This window comes from Phalacrocorax carbo, chromosome 20, assembly GCF_963921805.1.
Source record: "Phalacrocorax carbo chromosome 20, bPhaCar2.1, whole genome shotgun sequence".
NCBI lineage: Eukaryota > Metazoa > Chordata > Aves > Suliformes > Phalacrocoracidae > Phalacrocorax > Phalacrocorax carbo.
In genome coordinates this window covers 6,451,451-6,468,435 of record NC_087532.1, presented here as the reverse complement: position 1 = coordinate 6,468,435, position 16,985 = coordinate 6,451,451, and the positions used below count along the sequence as shown (strand labels likewise).

General features: G+C 45.5%; 2 protein-coding genes across 2 annotated transcripts; both read left to right on the top strand.

Annotated features, from left to right (window-relative positions):
• Positions 1-1,948: 1,948 nt before the first annotated feature.
• KIAA2013 (KIAA2013 ortholog) lies at positions 1,949-7,209 on the top strand. The gene is made up of 2 exons (XM_009509339.2): positions 1,949-3,081; positions 3,852-7,209. The coding sequence occupies exons 1-2, from the start codon at positions 2,100-2,102 to the stop codon at positions 4,709-4,711; spliced, it is 1,842 nt and encodes a 613-aa protein (XP_009507634.2). The 5' UTR covers positions 1,949-2,099; the 3' UTR covers positions 4,712-7,209.
• An 856-nt stretch (positions 7,210-8,065) lies between these two features.
• Positions 8,066-15,589, top strand: LOC104048777 (chymotrypsin-like elastase family member 2A). The gene is made up of 8 exons (XM_009509337.2): positions 8,066-10,306; positions 10,877-10,965; positions 11,540-11,637; positions 12,592-12,720; positions 13,356-13,492; positions 14,207-14,352; positions 14,506-14,658; positions 15,282-15,589. Exons 1-8 carry the CDS (start codon positions 10,264-10,266, stop codon positions 15,297-15,299), a joined length of 813 nt encoding a protein of 270 aa, XP_009507632.1. The 5' UTR covers positions 8,066-10,263; the 3' UTR covers positions 15,300-15,589.
• The last annotated feature ends 1,396 nt before the right edge of the window (positions 15,590-16,985 follow it).

Genomic DNA, 16,985 nt, shown 5'->3' with positions numbered 1-16,985 from the left:
AGGAAGGTACGGTGTTAGGGAGAAAGGAGCGGCACTGGGTAGTTTAGCGGAGGCATAAAAAGCAAAGGATGTGTGCTGAGCAATAGCATGGCACTGAGATAACAAACACAACGCCTCAGTGCAATATGTATTGCGTAGCTGGGCTGGGGCTGTGGAGTACACAGCTGGAAATGTACAGGGCATCATGAAAGCATCGGGATAATACAGAAGCCTCCCCGGTCGCAGAGTCCTGTTTTAACAAAAAAAATTCTAAGGGCCAAGTCTGCTGTTTTCTGTCAGTACACACCTCTTTAAATGAACAGAAAGCACAATGTCATAGGATTCAGATTTTCAAAATAAAAACAAGAAGGTATGATCTTAGAGGAGAAAAAATTAAGCACATTAGAAGGGCCACACCGTAGCTAACTAATATCCTCCATGCTTCATAACAGCATCCTCCCAAAGACCTACTGTTACTGCTTGTTTGTTCACTGAGAATATCCTTGAATGTGTTCAGAGCAATTTTGTTTCCATTCCCTCTCCCCGAAGCAGGAATTCCCTAATAATTACCAGGCAAACAGAATATTCCTCATGCTCAGACAATGTACTACAGGCTACAATCCAAGGAAATACGAGTTCTCCCTAAGATGGTGATTTCAGGAAACTTCCTTTTGCAAAGCTGCCAGTTTCACTAAATAATAATAATAAAAACCCAACCAAAAAAGACTTCCACTTTAGATTTCTTCAGAATGTTGCAGCCCAGACAAAGCTCCTGATAACTCTTTAGCAGCATCACCACTTTAAGCCAGGAGCCACAGCAGAGGTCACCTTCAGACCTCAGACTGAGATCCGTGATTCAATCTAGAATTTTCAATACTGCAAGTTTCTCATTTTAATGAAGTCAGTTCTCTCCATTCTAAAATGAAGGGGGTTTGCACACTAGAAGTCATGAATGCATCATTGTTTATACTGCTGTACTCAGACTGTCCCTGTTTGACAGCTCTGTTTGCATTCTGCAGCTATGCCAACCCAGCAAGCATATTTTTTTTTCCTGTTTCTATGTTTGTACGGCTTTGTGCGCTCTGGCTGGAGTCGGCTGCCTGTCTTTTTAAACAGAGGCAGCTGCCAATGCAGATGTTCCAATGAGTACGTGCAACACGTGCTCCGAGCAAAGCGGCAGCCACTTCCTAAAAACTGCAAGGGTCAGAGCTGCATTTTTAAAGCAGCCTCAAAACGCACCAGACCTTCTGAGAAAACACTATCACCGCTGGAATGTGCAAGGGACAGGGCCTCACCCACCGTTTTTGCAGATTCCAGTGCCTCCCTCCATCCCCAAATGAAAGAGCTCATGTGCAAGAAGAAGTTAAGGACGTGCCTGGCCTGTTCCCCTTCCCGAAGCTGCTTCACTGGCTCTCTCTGGTCAGGAATTTCACACTTCATTCTAACTCGCAGTGCTTCTGCACGGCTTCCCAGCGTCTTTTGAGAGCTGCACCAGAGTGCAAAGCTTTCCGTGGCTTGATGTGCACATCTAATCACATCGTAGAGTTTGTTCCACTATGTACTACACGGTGGGCTAAAGTTTGATCGAACCTAACGTGCTTTCTCCAACAGGCTCTGCTGTGATAACGGGAGCGAATCGCCACCGGAATCATGGAAAACTCCTCTAGGCCCGCTCCAAACTTTTTTCCATGGGTGCAGCCACCCGGGCGGGAGCGGCAAAACCTCACCCGGCCGGTGAAATAGGGCTGGAGCCGGGGCTGACTCCCGCGGCGGGGGGTCCCGCCGGTGCCGCCTCGCTCTGCCGGCAGCAGAGGGGTCTGGGTAGGGGGCGGCGGCGGGGCGTGCCGCGACTCCCCCTCGCTCTGCCGGCAGCGGCGGGGTTTGCGTGGGGGCTACGGCTCCGCGGCGGCGGGGCGGGCCGGGCTCCCCGCCAAGCGCCTCCTCCCAGGGCGGTGCAACGGGGGCCGTCGCAAAACGCCGCAAAGCGCGGCGGAGCTGCCGCACGGCGCGGCGGTTCCGGACGGCGGCGATGGCGGCGTGAGGGGTCGCTGGGTCGCGGGCGCGATCGGGGCCGGGGGAGCGGCCGCGGGACGGGACGGGACGGGACCCCCGCGCCGCCCATGTGGCTGCAGCAGCGGCTGAAGGGGCTGCCGGGGCTGCTCTCCAGCAGCTGGGCGCGGCGGCTGCTGCTGCCGCTGGCGCTCCTGCTCGTCGCTTACTGGTACCTGGGGGCGGTGCGGGCGCGGCGGGGCCCGGGGCGGGGGGCCGAGCCCCGCGGCGCCGCCGCCCTCTGCTTGCAGGCGGCCACGGGCGCCTGGCGGACGCAGGCCGAGCGCGGCGATGCGCTGCCGCTGCCGGAGGAGGCGGGCGGGGGCGGCGGCGGGCCGGGGCCGGGCCTGGCACTGGCCGGTAACGGGTTCCTGCTGCTGGACGTGGCCGCCGGGCGGCTCTGGGTGGCGGCGGCGGGATCCGGGGGAGGCCCGGCGCTCGCCACCGAGTACCCGGCGCTGGTGCGGCTGAGGGCGCTGGGGGGGCGCGGCGAGGCGCGGGCGACCGTGGCGGCGTTGCGGGACGGAGCCGTGAGGAGGGTGCGGTGCGTCCAGACGGGGCCCGGGGCGGGAGCCGGGGACTGCGTGACGGTGCGGGAGGAGGTGGTGGCCCACCGGAGCCGGCCGCATCTCTACCTGCAGCGCATCCGCATCGCCAACCCCACTGAGCGGGTGGCCGCCTTCGAGGCATCGGCCTCAGCTTCCGCCGCCTCGCTGGGCGGCCGCTTCGCCACCAGCCTGGAGAAGGTGGAGGAACGGCAGTTTCTGCTCTCCTCTGGCCGCCTGCTGCTGGCCGGGAGCCCCAAGGTGGTGCTTATGGTAGTGGCTGCCAAGAAACTCGTGAGCCGGGTGCAGGTCGCGCCCAAATCCCACTTTGATGAAACCGTGCTCTCCGTCGTGTACACCTCGGAGCCCATCGAGGTCTCCCGGCTGGAGGAGACCTTCAGCAAGCTGAGGGAGTCGGCCAAGAAAGAGATGCTGGAGGTGATGCAGATGGGGGTGGAAGATCTTTTCCAGGAGCACCAACAGACCTGGTCAGACCTCTTCATTTCAGGTAAGGAAAGCGATGCTCAACTTCCGAAGGGTTGCTTTAGAGGGCAGCTGAAAGCTCGGTGACCTGGTTGCTGTAAGGTCTCCAGGGCTCTGCTCTTCCTGATGGGTTCGCTCAGGGGCCAGAAGGCGTGGCTGTGGGGCAATAAAACAGTGTTCCTGGTTTGGAACCCAGCATACTTTACAAAAGTGGTGTATTCCTTACTGCATAAAGGAAGTGATAGAAGAACATGTCTAACAAAAACTCTGGGGGTGCTGGCTTTCCTGTCTTCAGGAACTTTACAGATTCACCCAGTATGTCAGCTGTAAGCTGGAAATAGAGTTGACCTCTAGTGACAACATAAAGGACAGATTTCTTCATGGAAGTTAAGGACTGTGCTACAAGGATGCTTTTTCTTAAGATTTTAACGGCCTTGCATAGAAGAGTAGCTGCCCAAGTACTGTAGAACTTGCTATTTTATAGCCAGTAAAAAGATGAATTTCCTTTGACAGATTGTTCTTGCGGAGTCATGGTGACAGCTCCATAAGGCATCTGTATATCAAACTAGCTTCACCTTTAGTGGGACCTTGGCATTCAACCTCCAAGTAGCAGGGAGAGCACCTAAGAAAATACAAGGAAGCATTTCACTTCAGTGCTTCATAGACAAAGGTTTCTCAGATGTTGTAAAGAACGCCTGTGTATTGAACGACGACACGCACGTTTGATCTTTTGTCCTAGCTAATGTCATATCCGTGTGTGATCCTCTGACTCTTGGCTGTTTTCTTTTATTACAGGGGTTGAAATGAGAAAGATCACAGATTCACATACACCATCCAGTGAGACTGTTAACATGACCCTCTACTATATGCTGTCAAGCATGCCAGCTCCTCTGCTAGATCCACTCATCAGCAGTGAGGACAGAGAAAAAATGGAAGCCAGCTTGAACTATGCCGACCACTGCTTCAGTGGCCACGCGACCATGCATGCAGAGAACCTGTGGCCAGCAAAGCTGACCAGTGTCGCCCAGATCTTGCAACTCTCAGACCTGTGGAAGTTAACTCTCCAGAAACGGGGATGCAAGGGCCTTGTGGCAGCTGGAGTCCATGGACTTATGCAGGGAATGGTGCTTAGTTTTGGGGGTCTGCAGTTCACGGAAAACCATCTTCAGTTTCAGGCAGATCCTGATGTACTTCATAACAGCTATTCCTTACGTGGGATCCATTACAATAAGGACTTGATTAATCTAGCTGTTCTGCTGGATGCTGAAGGAAAGCCCTTCTTGCATGTGTCTGTGAAATTCCAGGACAAGCCAGTTAGACTATATGCGTGTGAGGCAGGCTGTATGAATGAGCCTGTGGAGCTGACCTCAGAGGCACGAGGCCATACGTTCCCCGTCATGGTGACTCAACCCATCACGCCACTGCTTTATATATCCACAGATTTGGTCCACTTGCAGGACCTGAGACACACACTCCATCTAAAAGCTATTCTGGCTCATGAGGAACACATGGCCAAGCAATACCCAGGCTTACCCTTCTTGTTCTGGTTCAGCGTGGCCTCCTTAATCACATTGTTTCACTTGTTTCTGTTCAAACTCATCTACAACGAATATTGCGGGCCAGGAGCCAAGCCGCTCTTCAGGAGTAAGGTATAAGGCTGGTGCTTTTGGCTGCTGTCTGCTGAGTGTCGTCAACCTGATTTTTGTGTCAGCTGTGCCTAGGGAGGCTCTGTCTTGGACTGTGAGGATTTTCAGTCTCTCTTGCAACAAGTGATCCGTGACCTGTTCTTGCAAGAAGTAGGATTAGGGCAGGGATGGGAGCGGTAGGGCTCACAAATGTTAGAAAGATAAATCATCGTCTGTCCTTCTTAAACATTTGTAAGGCTGCAGATCAAGGCAGACACAGCTTTTCTGTCCTTTTTCCACACATTGGTGTAGGACATGGCGTATTTTTAAGCCAACAGTTGCAGCTGTGTCACAAGATGATGTTTCCTGTTATGCAGTACCGGAATGCTTGTGAGAGCACAGCTGTACTTTACTGCTCTGTGGGAGACGTGCACGCTTGTCTGCCTGGTTTGAATGTGTGATGTGTCATATAAAACCACACAAATGCAAGCTAGTGTTCTTGGGTCAAGGTGCTGACTTGTTGGGACTACTGAGGAATGTTCATAGTTTTATAGACACTGTGCAGTCCTCCATCAAACCACGTTTACCACCATCATTTTGGGAAAGTACTGAGCTAGTCTTACATAGCTATGTTAAGAAAAGTACTGAGTGCTTTTTGCTGTGAATTGGAGGTTCTGACTTCAAGCTCTACTGCATCTCACCTTGGTGCAAAGGATTTGAAATTCTCGTTTTGAGTTGCCTTAGAAAACTTAGTTGCTAGTAAATCCAGCACAGAATAGACGACAGACAGTGATTTCTGTCCTTAGTACTGGTACTTTCTGGTTGTGTGTTGATACGGAGTGGAAATGTAAGATGAGACTGGATTTGCTGTGTGAGCTAGCCATGTGGTTCAGAGGCATCCCTCCTTAGGGCTGAACAGAGTTAAATGTAGCTTGTGTTTAAAAAAAAAAATAATAAAAAAGGACACAGTTAAATAGAGCTGTCAGAGGAAACGTTCTAGCTTTAGATTGCCCTGTTTTTCCAAATTCTGAAAGCAAATTCAGTTTCGGATAGCTGAGGCTGGACAGAAGGTGCTGGACTAAACTTGCCAGTCAGTACCTAAGGGGTGTAAAGCCAGTTGGCAATTCCCCTCTCAGCTCACCGGCTTTGTAATGTTGAGCACTGGAGATCAAGCCTGATCCCAAGCAGGCCTAAATACCTGTCATCCATTGAAAGAATGAGTGGAAGGTACTTGTGGCTAGACAAATTAACCTAGGAAGAGGTAGGATAGATATGTACATCAGAGACAATTGCGGTTATAAGCCTGTGATCGTGATCAGAACCTTAGTGCAAAAGGAGGAAGCAGTCAGGAAGTAATTTCAATTACTGTGTATACAGCTGCACCCTGACATGCGTCCTGAACTGTGTCCTTGAAATGATGAAATTATGTCCTTTTTTCTCTGCTGTCTATCTGGTTGCCTTTGTCATCTACAAGACTCACCTTCTGCCTTTCACAGAATGACTTGTTAACCATTACTACAGGTAACTGTCCCTGACACTGTTCTCTGAAATGCCGAGAAGCTTCACAGCTACACACCAAGGCTGATGTAACACCTCTTCCTTTTTGACACTGCAAAGAGCTTTGCAGTGTACAGCAAACAAGTCTGTTGCCTCGTCTTAATTGGACCTACTTAAACTGAAGATGATGCAGAACTTGATTCCAGAAACAGGGATGAAGTGGAAGCCACCTGAAGCTCGAAATCTCTGTAGCAGTAGGCAAGATTGATTGTGTTGAAATAGCACCCTGTTTCATTAATCGGATGGGAACATCCCAGCGTCCAAGTGAACTTAGTCCTGCTTTCAGCCTCCGTTTGCACAAGACATCTGACAATTTTGCAGCTGACAACAAGGACCTTTTGAAAGCAACAATCCTTTTGTGCCTTGTGAAGAGAGGAATCTGAGACTTGGAAGGTGTGGTTATTCAAGAGTTTATCCCAGAAGCTTCTGTAACAGGTGTTTCTTTTTCCTTGTAAGCTCTTCAGTTCCCTGAGAGTAATCCATTTGGTGAAAATACTTGAAGATATATGAAGTCCTTTGACATTGATTTGTTTTTTAATTTTTCAGGAAAAAAAAAAGAATCATGGTTCCCTTCAGAGAGTTAACTTAACTAGAAAGCTTTAGTGTAACCTCTTTTCTGGTATACATTTCCTAATTTATTGCTTGGGGGGAGGGGGAGGATGATAATAGTTTTGCCTCCGCTTCAGTAACAAGTCAGTCAGTTGAACTGTAGATATGTAAGTGCTGGTAACAGGTTTTTCAGCCTTTATGATTGTAGAGTGCAAAAACAATTTAATGATTGTTTTTTTCCTGGATTTACACTTGGAAATGCTGATCTGCAGGTTTCCTATTCTAAACATACTGAGATTTTGTGCATTGATCTGTTTTGGCTATGGGGGGGAGACATCCCACTTTCTAATGATTTAAAGGTGGTTTGGTTTTAAAATACCAAAGCTGTTGTTTCTAAATAAATACCTTTCAGTCTAATCTGATCACCAAAGCATGGTTGGTTTTTGTTTGGGTTTTTTTGGTCTGTGTTTTCTCTTTCCCTTGCTCCCCATCCAGTTAAAACAAGCAGAGCCTTATGTTACATCTGTGGTCAGTACTGACTACAAAAGTGCTTCGATTAAAAGGAAACACAGTGTGGAAAATAACACATAAATGGGTCTAAACTGGGAATAATTTGGAAGTTGCAATAAGAGACAAACACCCAGGGTGGTGCTAATCTCCCTTGCCCTGGCTCTGTGTAACCTTGTTCTATCTTGAGGCATGCAGGCCAAGCTTTAGTTTTAAGAATGCACAGAAAGGATCCCAGGGAACAATGAAGTAGCAGACTTAATGGCCATCCAGCAAGTAATGAATTTGGCACAGCTGTGCTCCCAATGAAAAGCTAGGGCAAGATTTAACTTTGAATTTTTAAACAGGTTACTGTCTAGTTTCAGATGAAGAACCTCCCTCAGAAAAGTAGATTTCAGTGTCTGTTACGTACCTGCAGATCATTCCACTTACTAATTGGTCTAGCATAGTTACTACTCTATAAGGGCATAGACTGAAGATAGTGAAGCAAGGGAGTACATTATAAATTGTACACTAAGTACATTGTGCATTGAAAGACAGATTAGCTATTACGCTTTAACAGGACATACCTGAGTTCCTGCTCTTTCTTACTGAAGTTCGATGAGCTGCTTAGTTTCTGTGGAACATCTGGCATGAAGAGTTTAGCTTCTAGGGAGCTGTTTCCAAGCCACCACGGTATCAGCTGGAGGCTGAGCTTTTTGATGTTCACTTGCAGAACTGCCAACAGAATGATGCCCACTGAATCCAAGAAAGATACTTCAGCTTATTTACACTAGACCTGGAAAAGATGTATAGCTGTCGTTACATAAAGCAGGGGTGGGAAAAAACCAAAAGCGCTTTGAGAGTGTTTTACATTAAAAACATGATTTTTATGAGCCTTCCCCCATATAATAAAAGAACTGTTTTGTAATGGAATTCTAAAGAAGAGAGGGAAAAAGAAATAATAGGGTTTTTCTATTTACAGTGTGCAAGATAGCAGAAGGTTATTTGTGAAATGATTGCAGAAATGCTTAAAAAAACCCCACAACAAAATTCCATGTTTACAAGTGCACCCATAAAACAGGAGAGTTGAAACAGTACATGAACATCCAAAATTTCTACTTAATTTTTTGTTGGTATTCAATGAAAATAATAGTGGCATGGAAGTTCAACTGAAAAGCATAGTATGTTGTTTAGCTTGTAAATTCAGACACTAGGAAGAAAGCCAAATAACTAATGAAAAAAATATTTAGAATCTCAATTCTGCACTCAGTTAATCCTGATTTCTGCTTTTGTCAGATAATAAATGCAAGATGCCAGAACAGAGTTTGGTTGATTCCATTTGAAATGCAGAATGCAGCTTTCTCAAGTGTTATTGTTCGGGTAGGATAATACATTCTTGAGAAGCAGACAAAACAGCAAAGCATTATATATTTCTGCCTTCCACATGTGTGCTCCAGGCTGCTTTCACACAAATCAGTACCTGCTGCTGAATGGAAGCTATGAAAATCAGGGATTTTGCTGCTTGTTAATACTGACGTTAAACAATAGATTTATTTCAGCTTTTGTGAAACCTCTGGTTTGGTCTGTATGCACATTGCAACGCTAGTTACAAAACTGGCGTTATGATATTTGTTTCCATTCTAATACGTTTGCTCCCTATGGGTGAGCTGGCCTATGGGGTAGAATCACAGAATCATTAAGTCTGGAAAAGACCTCTGGGATCATCAAGTCCAACCCCCAACCCAGCACCCCCAGGACTCCTAAACCACGTCCCCAAGTGCCACGTCTGCACGTTTTGAACAGCCCCAGGGATGGTGACACCCCACCCCTGGGCAGCCTGTGCCAGGGCCTGACCGCTCTGGCAGTAAGGAAATTTTCCCTTATACCCAATCTAAACCTCCCCTGGTGCAGCTTGAGATGGATGTTTTCTTTAAATAACCCGTGACAGTTTTTCAGGTGAAGGGTAGGCAGATAGAAACGTGAGAGAGGATGGAAAATTCCTGTAGTAGAAGAAAAAAAGGAAGAAAGAGACACAAGGGCAAGCGTTGATATCAAGCCATTGATCTCAAATGGCCAGTAATGAATTACAACACTTCCTTTTGTGGACTGTGTCTTTAGACTACAGCTCTGTAGCAGTCTAAATGCCTGCTCTGGGACTGGTGAAAATGTTTTACCCTTTTCATTAACAAGCTCATGCTGTGCTGATTTGGGGTGTAAAAATGCTCGTTTGCAATGCTGCAGGAATCCTAATCTCTTCCCGGGACGTGCTACTGCTCTAACCAAGTTAAACAGGAAAGGAGCGAAGCCTGGCTCACCATGCTACACCAGTGTTTCTCCGTCATCATGGACAGCTCGTTCTTTGTATTGCTTGAAACATCTTCCACTCCAAAGGGATTACAGTTCGTTTTACTGAAGAAGTACGGCCTGCTAAAACACATGCAACTTGATCTAGAAAAGAAGATGCAGGTTTTCAGTCAGTACAAAGTGGTAGTTGCCATCAGTCACAAAAACTAGAACAAAATGAGATTTCAAGCAGTCATAGACTCATACAATAATTAAGGTTGGAAGAGGGCCTCCAGAGATCGTCTAATCCAACCCCGCTGACATGCCTGAATCTGTTACTGGCTGGATATATCAGACACTTACTGCTGACATACCATTACGTGTTAGAATAATTCATTTAACATTTGCCTTTGAAAACACCTTTGTGATGAACTTTCAAGGCAATGAGAAAGCAAACAGCTGATACAGATAATATGCAACTTGCAGAACTTTTTTTAACCAAGTTGTTTATATAGCCTGGATCCAAGGTCCATCTAAATTGGTTTTTTAGGCACTTGTACATATAAAAAATTATCCCATAATTACACAAGTTTTCCATTGGTATCAGCATAGAACTGCGTTTTGAGTCACGTGTCCCCGAGATAAACGCTAATATATAAAATGGCTTGCAAAGCAGAGCCTGCAGCATACAGCTGGCCGGCATCATGCTTGGAGTCCTCTTTGCTGTGTTGACCCTGGCAGCTGCAGGTACGTACCCAATTTCTGCATTAGTTTTAAAGGAAAAATGAATTAAAATCTAACAGCAACTTTCCTTTTTTAGGGAAATTAGACATTCTGCAGTGAAGCAGAAAGAGATACAGCATAGGCAGATAATGAAAAAGCACTCTCCAAACAGGAACTAGGTGCTGTGCTATTCTGTTCTTATTACAGGGGCTGGATTAGCATTACTGCTGTGAGCCTTTAGCAAATTCAAAGTTATTTTACTTAGCTTGAATACACTGAAATACAGTTAATCCATGTCAAATTGTTGCATTGGCTAAGAGCTGCATCTCAGCTGACGCATGAGAATTGGGTTAAGCCAACGTGATTTGATTATCTGTCAGAAAAATGAAACCATTCAAACAGGCTTTATATAACTTTGGTCAGCTTAGACCGATGGCTGTATCTTCACTTGTATCACATTAAATCACAGCCTGAATTTGCACCTTGCAATGTTCTGTACAAACACAGCCTATATTTAGAAAAACCCCTCTCTTACAGACATTTTCTTAAACCTCCTACTTTTAAAACACAAATCCTATTTTGTATGTCTTCTAGCCTTTGGCTGCGGGGTTCCTGCCTACCCGCCCGCTGTGTCTAGAGTCGTTGGAGGGGAAAATGCGAGACCTTACAGCTGGCCCTGGCAGGTTGGTCATTTTGTGCTTTCCCTGGAACAACTGGGCTTGTGCTACCCTCACCCAACATGGCTGAACAAAACCAGGTCTTACATTTCATTTGATGCACCTTGCCTGTCATGTCTTTGGTTTTGAATATTACATTCTGATCAATCCCGAAGTTTCCAATCTTTATAAGAAAGCTCTGAACGTGCCACCTCTTGCTGGTTATGCCGGCTTGCGTGTTCTGTTGGTGGTCTTGGGCACCATCCCATATTTAAGCAAGACGACTGTGAATTCAGTGGAGCATACAATGCCTACTGGAGCATAGTTGTACATGGAGTTAAAAAAATACATTTCTAAAGTGAATAAAATGCTCTATGTGGCCCAGGCTTACAAAAGCTTTGGAAGAAACAACATTTAAAAGAAAAAATCAAGCTTTTAGATGATAGGGAAGGAGGGAAATGTTTTCTGTGGCCAGGAGTTGGAAACTTGTTGCTTAAAAGGCTCCCACCATCTTCCAGCAACAAGCTGTGTTCTGGGTGCAGGAAGGAAGTGAAAAATCAATATGCAAAAATCTGAGCCTTACTTGATACTTTGATTCCAGGCCTCCCTTCAATACCATTCAAAAGATAAATGGCATCACACCTGCGGAGGAACCCTCATTGCAACCAACTGGGTGATGACAGCTGCACACTGCATCAGGTAAAGAACGGAGTTAAAGTCTGTACCCAGGAAGCAGTGAGTGACCAGAGATAGATGAAGCAAAACAGTTCTCCCCTTCCCCAGTTAAAAGCTCCAAGTTTCACATCATATCTTTGGATTATAACTAATAGGTCAGAAGAAGAATGACACCTTTTCATTTTCTTGAAATAAAAGTAGAGGAGGAAAAAACCCCATACAATAACCTGAATTATACACTCTTCATTTTCGGTAAATAACTACCAACTTCATTATATTTTCAGGTTGCTATTAAAATTCAGCTGTGTTGCCTGTTTCTATAATATATGTGGCAGTGAGATCCACAGATTAACTAATCAGTCCACTCCCTGAAGAAACAATCACAAACACTTTGAATATACCAGTCATTTTCAGTAAGCTCTTCTTATAATGGGGCAATATAACAAACACATGTTCAGGTGCAGCTAAGCCCTTTCATCATCAAAACCGCTTCCACAGAGACGACCCTATTTCGGTTTGGTAGCTATATGTCCTTGGTTACTGTAACAGTAAGTTGTAAAAAATGTCATCATATGAAATAAGAAGGATTGGCTGCATGTTATTATTCTAAATCCTACATATTATATCTATCACACAGCTGTTTATCAGTGAAGCTGTTTATCACTGTCAAAAAAGCAGCCCAAATTGTTTACTTCACTGAAGAATAGGAGCTGAATCCTGCAAAGATTGGAGGCATCTTGAGTTTACAGAGGCCTAAGCAGGAGCTGACAGGATGGCTGGGGGATGAAATGATTATTATGCCTAGCACACACTGCTTTGTCATCAGCAAATCAGTCAGATGTTGGTTCATCTCCAGACAGATCATGCATGTGATGTGAGACTACGGTCTTCAGGATATTCTTACTGAATATCTCAGGTGGCAAAGACGCAGGTGCCTAAGCAGCTGCATAACTGAGTGTTAGTCCTTTTCTTGCCCAGTTCTTCTAGGAAATATCGAGTATTTCTTGGAAAATACAACCTAGCAGCTGAGGAAGAAGGATCAATTGCACTTCCTCCAGAAAAAATCATTGTCAATGAGAACTGGGACCCACAGAACGTTGCAAATGGGTAAGTTGGGCAAGTATTTTTTCAGTTATTAGATGCACAGCAAAAATCAAACCGCCTGAATCTGACCCATGCTGAGTTGTAGTGGCTAAATGCTGCTTTGTATGTTCACGCTTGGGTGGGAAGCTGCTCTACGCAATGATTTCTTTCGTATGGTGGAGGGGAACGAATTAATTTATACAACACACTTTGAAGCCCTCCTACGAATGGCATAAACACAGAGTACTATTGATCAATGGTCAATATCTTTGTCACTGAAGGATTCTTATGTCCTGCTGCAGGCTAAGAGCATTAGCAAAGAAATCCCCTCAGTTTCTAGGTCCTTGGAGTTAGTCCTAACACATGCTTGGTTTTAGTGAAAAGATCCTGTAAAAGGCAATTTCCAGAAAGCTGCCAGCAGGAAAGTGGACAGTTCTGCACGCAATAGTCTTCTGGTCCATGGATTTCCCCATTGCTTTGAGGGTGGAGGAATCTTTACTGCTCATGTACTGGCCTCTTTGCTCCCTTGCATCCCTTTTGAATAGGCCAAGTGCTGTATAACTGCTAAGTATTCACGCTACTGCGTCTTGATCTGTTTGTAACCTCTTCACCCCTTCCCTTTCTCTTCCCCGCTCTCAAACGCGTCCATATGACCACAGGTACGACATTGCTTTGATCAAACTCACGAAACACGTCACCTTAAGTGACCAGATTCAGCTGGCCTGCCTCCCCCCTGCACAAAGCATCCTGTCATCCAACACTGCCTGCTACGTGACAGGATGGGGAAGACTGCAGAGTAAGTACTGGGGCATTTGCAAAATTGGGGAACAATATCTTTCAGTGCTGCCTTCTCCTTTGAGATTGATTGGAAAGAGGCTGTTGGTGGTGCTCAGGATCCCCTCAACCTCAACGTAGCGGGGTAGTTTATCAGGCCCCACTTTGCTCACGCTGCATGATTTTTCCCTGCCTTTTCTTTCTTTTGCTTGTAATGGGGGTAGTGATGCACTAGAGGGCCCTGTACTAAGAGTTTAGAAGCTATTAGCTATTTATTAGCTATTTAGAACCGGTGTTAGTGGTGCAGACCGGTGAATTTGCTAATCCTGACATACCCTGCTGAATAACTGAAAAGACATATAAGGGAGTAGATGTAAAGTGAAGAAAATCTCAGAGACTTCAGCAGAAGTGTCAGCTCGGCTGAAGAGCCAATTCCTAGAGTGATAAGTAAATTGCGAACTCCTGAACAAAGAGCAGCCCTTTATTTCTCTAACAAAGAGACATTTTTCAATGGAACGCAAATTATTAGTAAAGGCCTTTTTATATATATATAAAATATATATACAAGAATGGAGCTAAGAAATGGATTATACAGCTTCTCCTTTAATACAGACCCTGTGGAGTTTCTTACCTGGAGGGATAGTACACACATCCTGGGAGAAACTTAACAATGCAGTTTTGTCCTTTCTTCAGTGCCAGCTGGTACCATGACTCCTTTGTTTCTATTCCCTCCCAGCAAACGGAGCCCTTCCAGATGACCTGCAGCAAGGCCTTTTGCTGGTGGTGGATTATGCAACTTGTTCCAAGCCTAGCTGGTGGGGACGCACAGTGAAAACCACCATGGTTTGCGCTGGTGGGGATGGAATCACCTCCAGTTGTAATGTGAGTCCAGAGAACACCGCTCATAGGGCTTGGTTTCAGACACAAACAGGCCTAATGGGAAGGAAAGCTTAAAAAAAACCAAACCCAAACCAAACCCAAGGAGGAGCTATTCACACTATGACTGCCATTAACTATGTTCTTCCTTCGTCCCAGGGGGACTCTGGTGGCCCACTGAACTGCCAAGGTGCTGATGGCAGGTGGGAAGTGCATGGTATCGTCAGCTTTGGCTCTTCTCTTGGCTGCAACTATTATCACAAGCCTTCTGTCTTCACTCGGGTCTCTGCTTACAATAGCTGGATCCACCAGGTAAGGGTCTAGGTATTGCTGCTGGAGAATACAGACGCTGAGCTGTTTCTGGGAGTCTCTCTGATAGACATTTCTGCCACCTACTCAGGAAGCTGTATCACTTTCGATTCAAGTCCTACTTTACATACAAGTAACCTCTGTAGACAAGCCTTTACCAGTGCAACAGCAGTCTCCGCAGCAAAAATAAAGTATCCTCTTCTTAAATAGTTATCCAAATTATTTTTTCACTTCTAAATAAGTCCCAATGTTTAGGAATGCTTTCTCCCTTTATATCACAGCTATATTTATAAAGATTTTACTGGTATGACTTCAAAAGTGGTTACTCAAATTTGCATTCATCAATAACACCAATTGTTGCAATTGTACCCTAGGAAGCAGCACATGCTGCTCAGGTCTGGAACATCAATTATTTTTTAATTTAATATAAACTTTAAGAAGCGACTGTGCAGCAAAAACATTATTTCATAGAATCATTAAGGTTGGAAAAGACCTGCAGGATCATCAAGTCCAACCGTCAACCCATTTCAGTTATTTAAATCCTGCATCTTGGATGCAGAATATACTATTCACAAATTCCTGGGTCTCACAATCTGATTTTTCACTTGTTTTACTTTTTTTTTTAGGTTATGGCAACCAACTAATCCAAAGAGAGCTGGATGATAGATGCCAAGAAGGAAAACAGTTTGAATAAAGTCATAATCGTGACACTTTTGATCACCAAGACCTGGGAAATTATGCTTTTATCAACAGAAGTATTATACCTAACCATACTGCAATAAACACTGTTTTTCGCAAGATGAAATTAAAACGTGTCCCTGTCACTTCTTCCTGCATACTGTCAGGACCAGAGCCTGTATTTAGTGATAATGCTGGAGACCTTTTAAAGCCTTCCCCCTGCTTTGGGCTGGAGCTTGCTACCCTCACCTTGGGGAAGACGCGAGGCTGCTGTGAAGGGGCTGGGCAGCAGGAAGAGTTAGAGAGCCACAGGAGCAACTCCCGGGGGCAGGGGGTGAGGAAGCGGGGCGCTGGCAGGGCTGAAGGCAACAGGCAGGCAGCTGTCGGGACCCCTGAGCCCACGCGCGGCGCTCACCAGAGCGAGCAGCGGCGATGCCCAGCGGGAAGGCAGCGGCAGAGGTGCAAGCAGGTCCACGCAGGTGAGTGTTGGAGAGCTGCAAAACGCTTTGACAGAGAGGTTTTTAACACCCTGCGATCTTGGGACTTAGCAAGGGGAAGGGTAAAATCCTGCAGCGAGTGCCGGCAGCGTCCCTGCAGACCTGTCTCCTTCACGTTCCTGTTGCTCGTTTTTAAGCCATTCAGATGGCAGGTGAAGACCTCTGAACTGTCACTGCTGGCTGACACACGGACACAAAGCGGGGGTTTTTTGCAAAGCGCAAGCAGAATCACCACTTTTTAGCCTGGTACTACATTAAAGCCCCTATTTATTTCTCTTTCATGGTAATAAAAGGTAAGCAGTACAAAAATCAAGGTGGATTTTTGTTGTGTTTTTCCTCTCCTTCCTGGCACATATTTTGGTAGATCCAAAAGTAAAATGATTGATTAAAAAATGAGGACAAGTGACTCAAAGGTAAGCAGTAGATAGAGTAAGGAGAAGACTGGAAGTTTGTTGTGAGAACAGAAACGTATCTGGGTTCAGGGATAAGTTTTTCTAGGTTTGTGGTTCCTTTCAGTCAGACATTTTGCAGTTGCTACCTTTGGATTGAAAATTAATAAATAAATATATTATTAAACATAATTTGTATTAAATAAAAGAAAACATGGCTGTTTATAATCTTTGGGGATTGCATTTTTATTACTTTTCTCCTACTTTCCTACCATTGACCACCATTCTGCAGCGAAGATCCCAACAGGGACTTGTTTTGCCTAATATCAGCCTCTGCTGAGGCTTTAGTGGGTTTTTATTTATCTTATTAAAAATGTAATTTCACCTCTCTGAAACCTGAGGGGATCTGAGGAGGGCTTTTTTCAATCACCTCCACTATGTTCAGGAAAAGGGGGGAAAAAAAAAAAAAAATTAAAAAAAAGAAGGGCTGAGCTGAATGTACTGGTCAGCAACCCAGTCCCCTGGTTTGCTCTCTCAGGGGAAATAAGAGTTGCCCAGTTATTCAGGAGTCACCAGCTTCAGCATAACGGTCTGAGTATCATTACCATAAAATTGTGATTAATAGTTCTGAAAATGAAAACTGTTAGAGGTTACTTTGCTGTACAGGGCATGGATGCCAATTATGGGCAGCATGAGAGAGGACAGAAACGGTAATCAAAGTTCATCCAGTAAAAAATGGGTATGTATATGCTTCTGCAAAAACAGA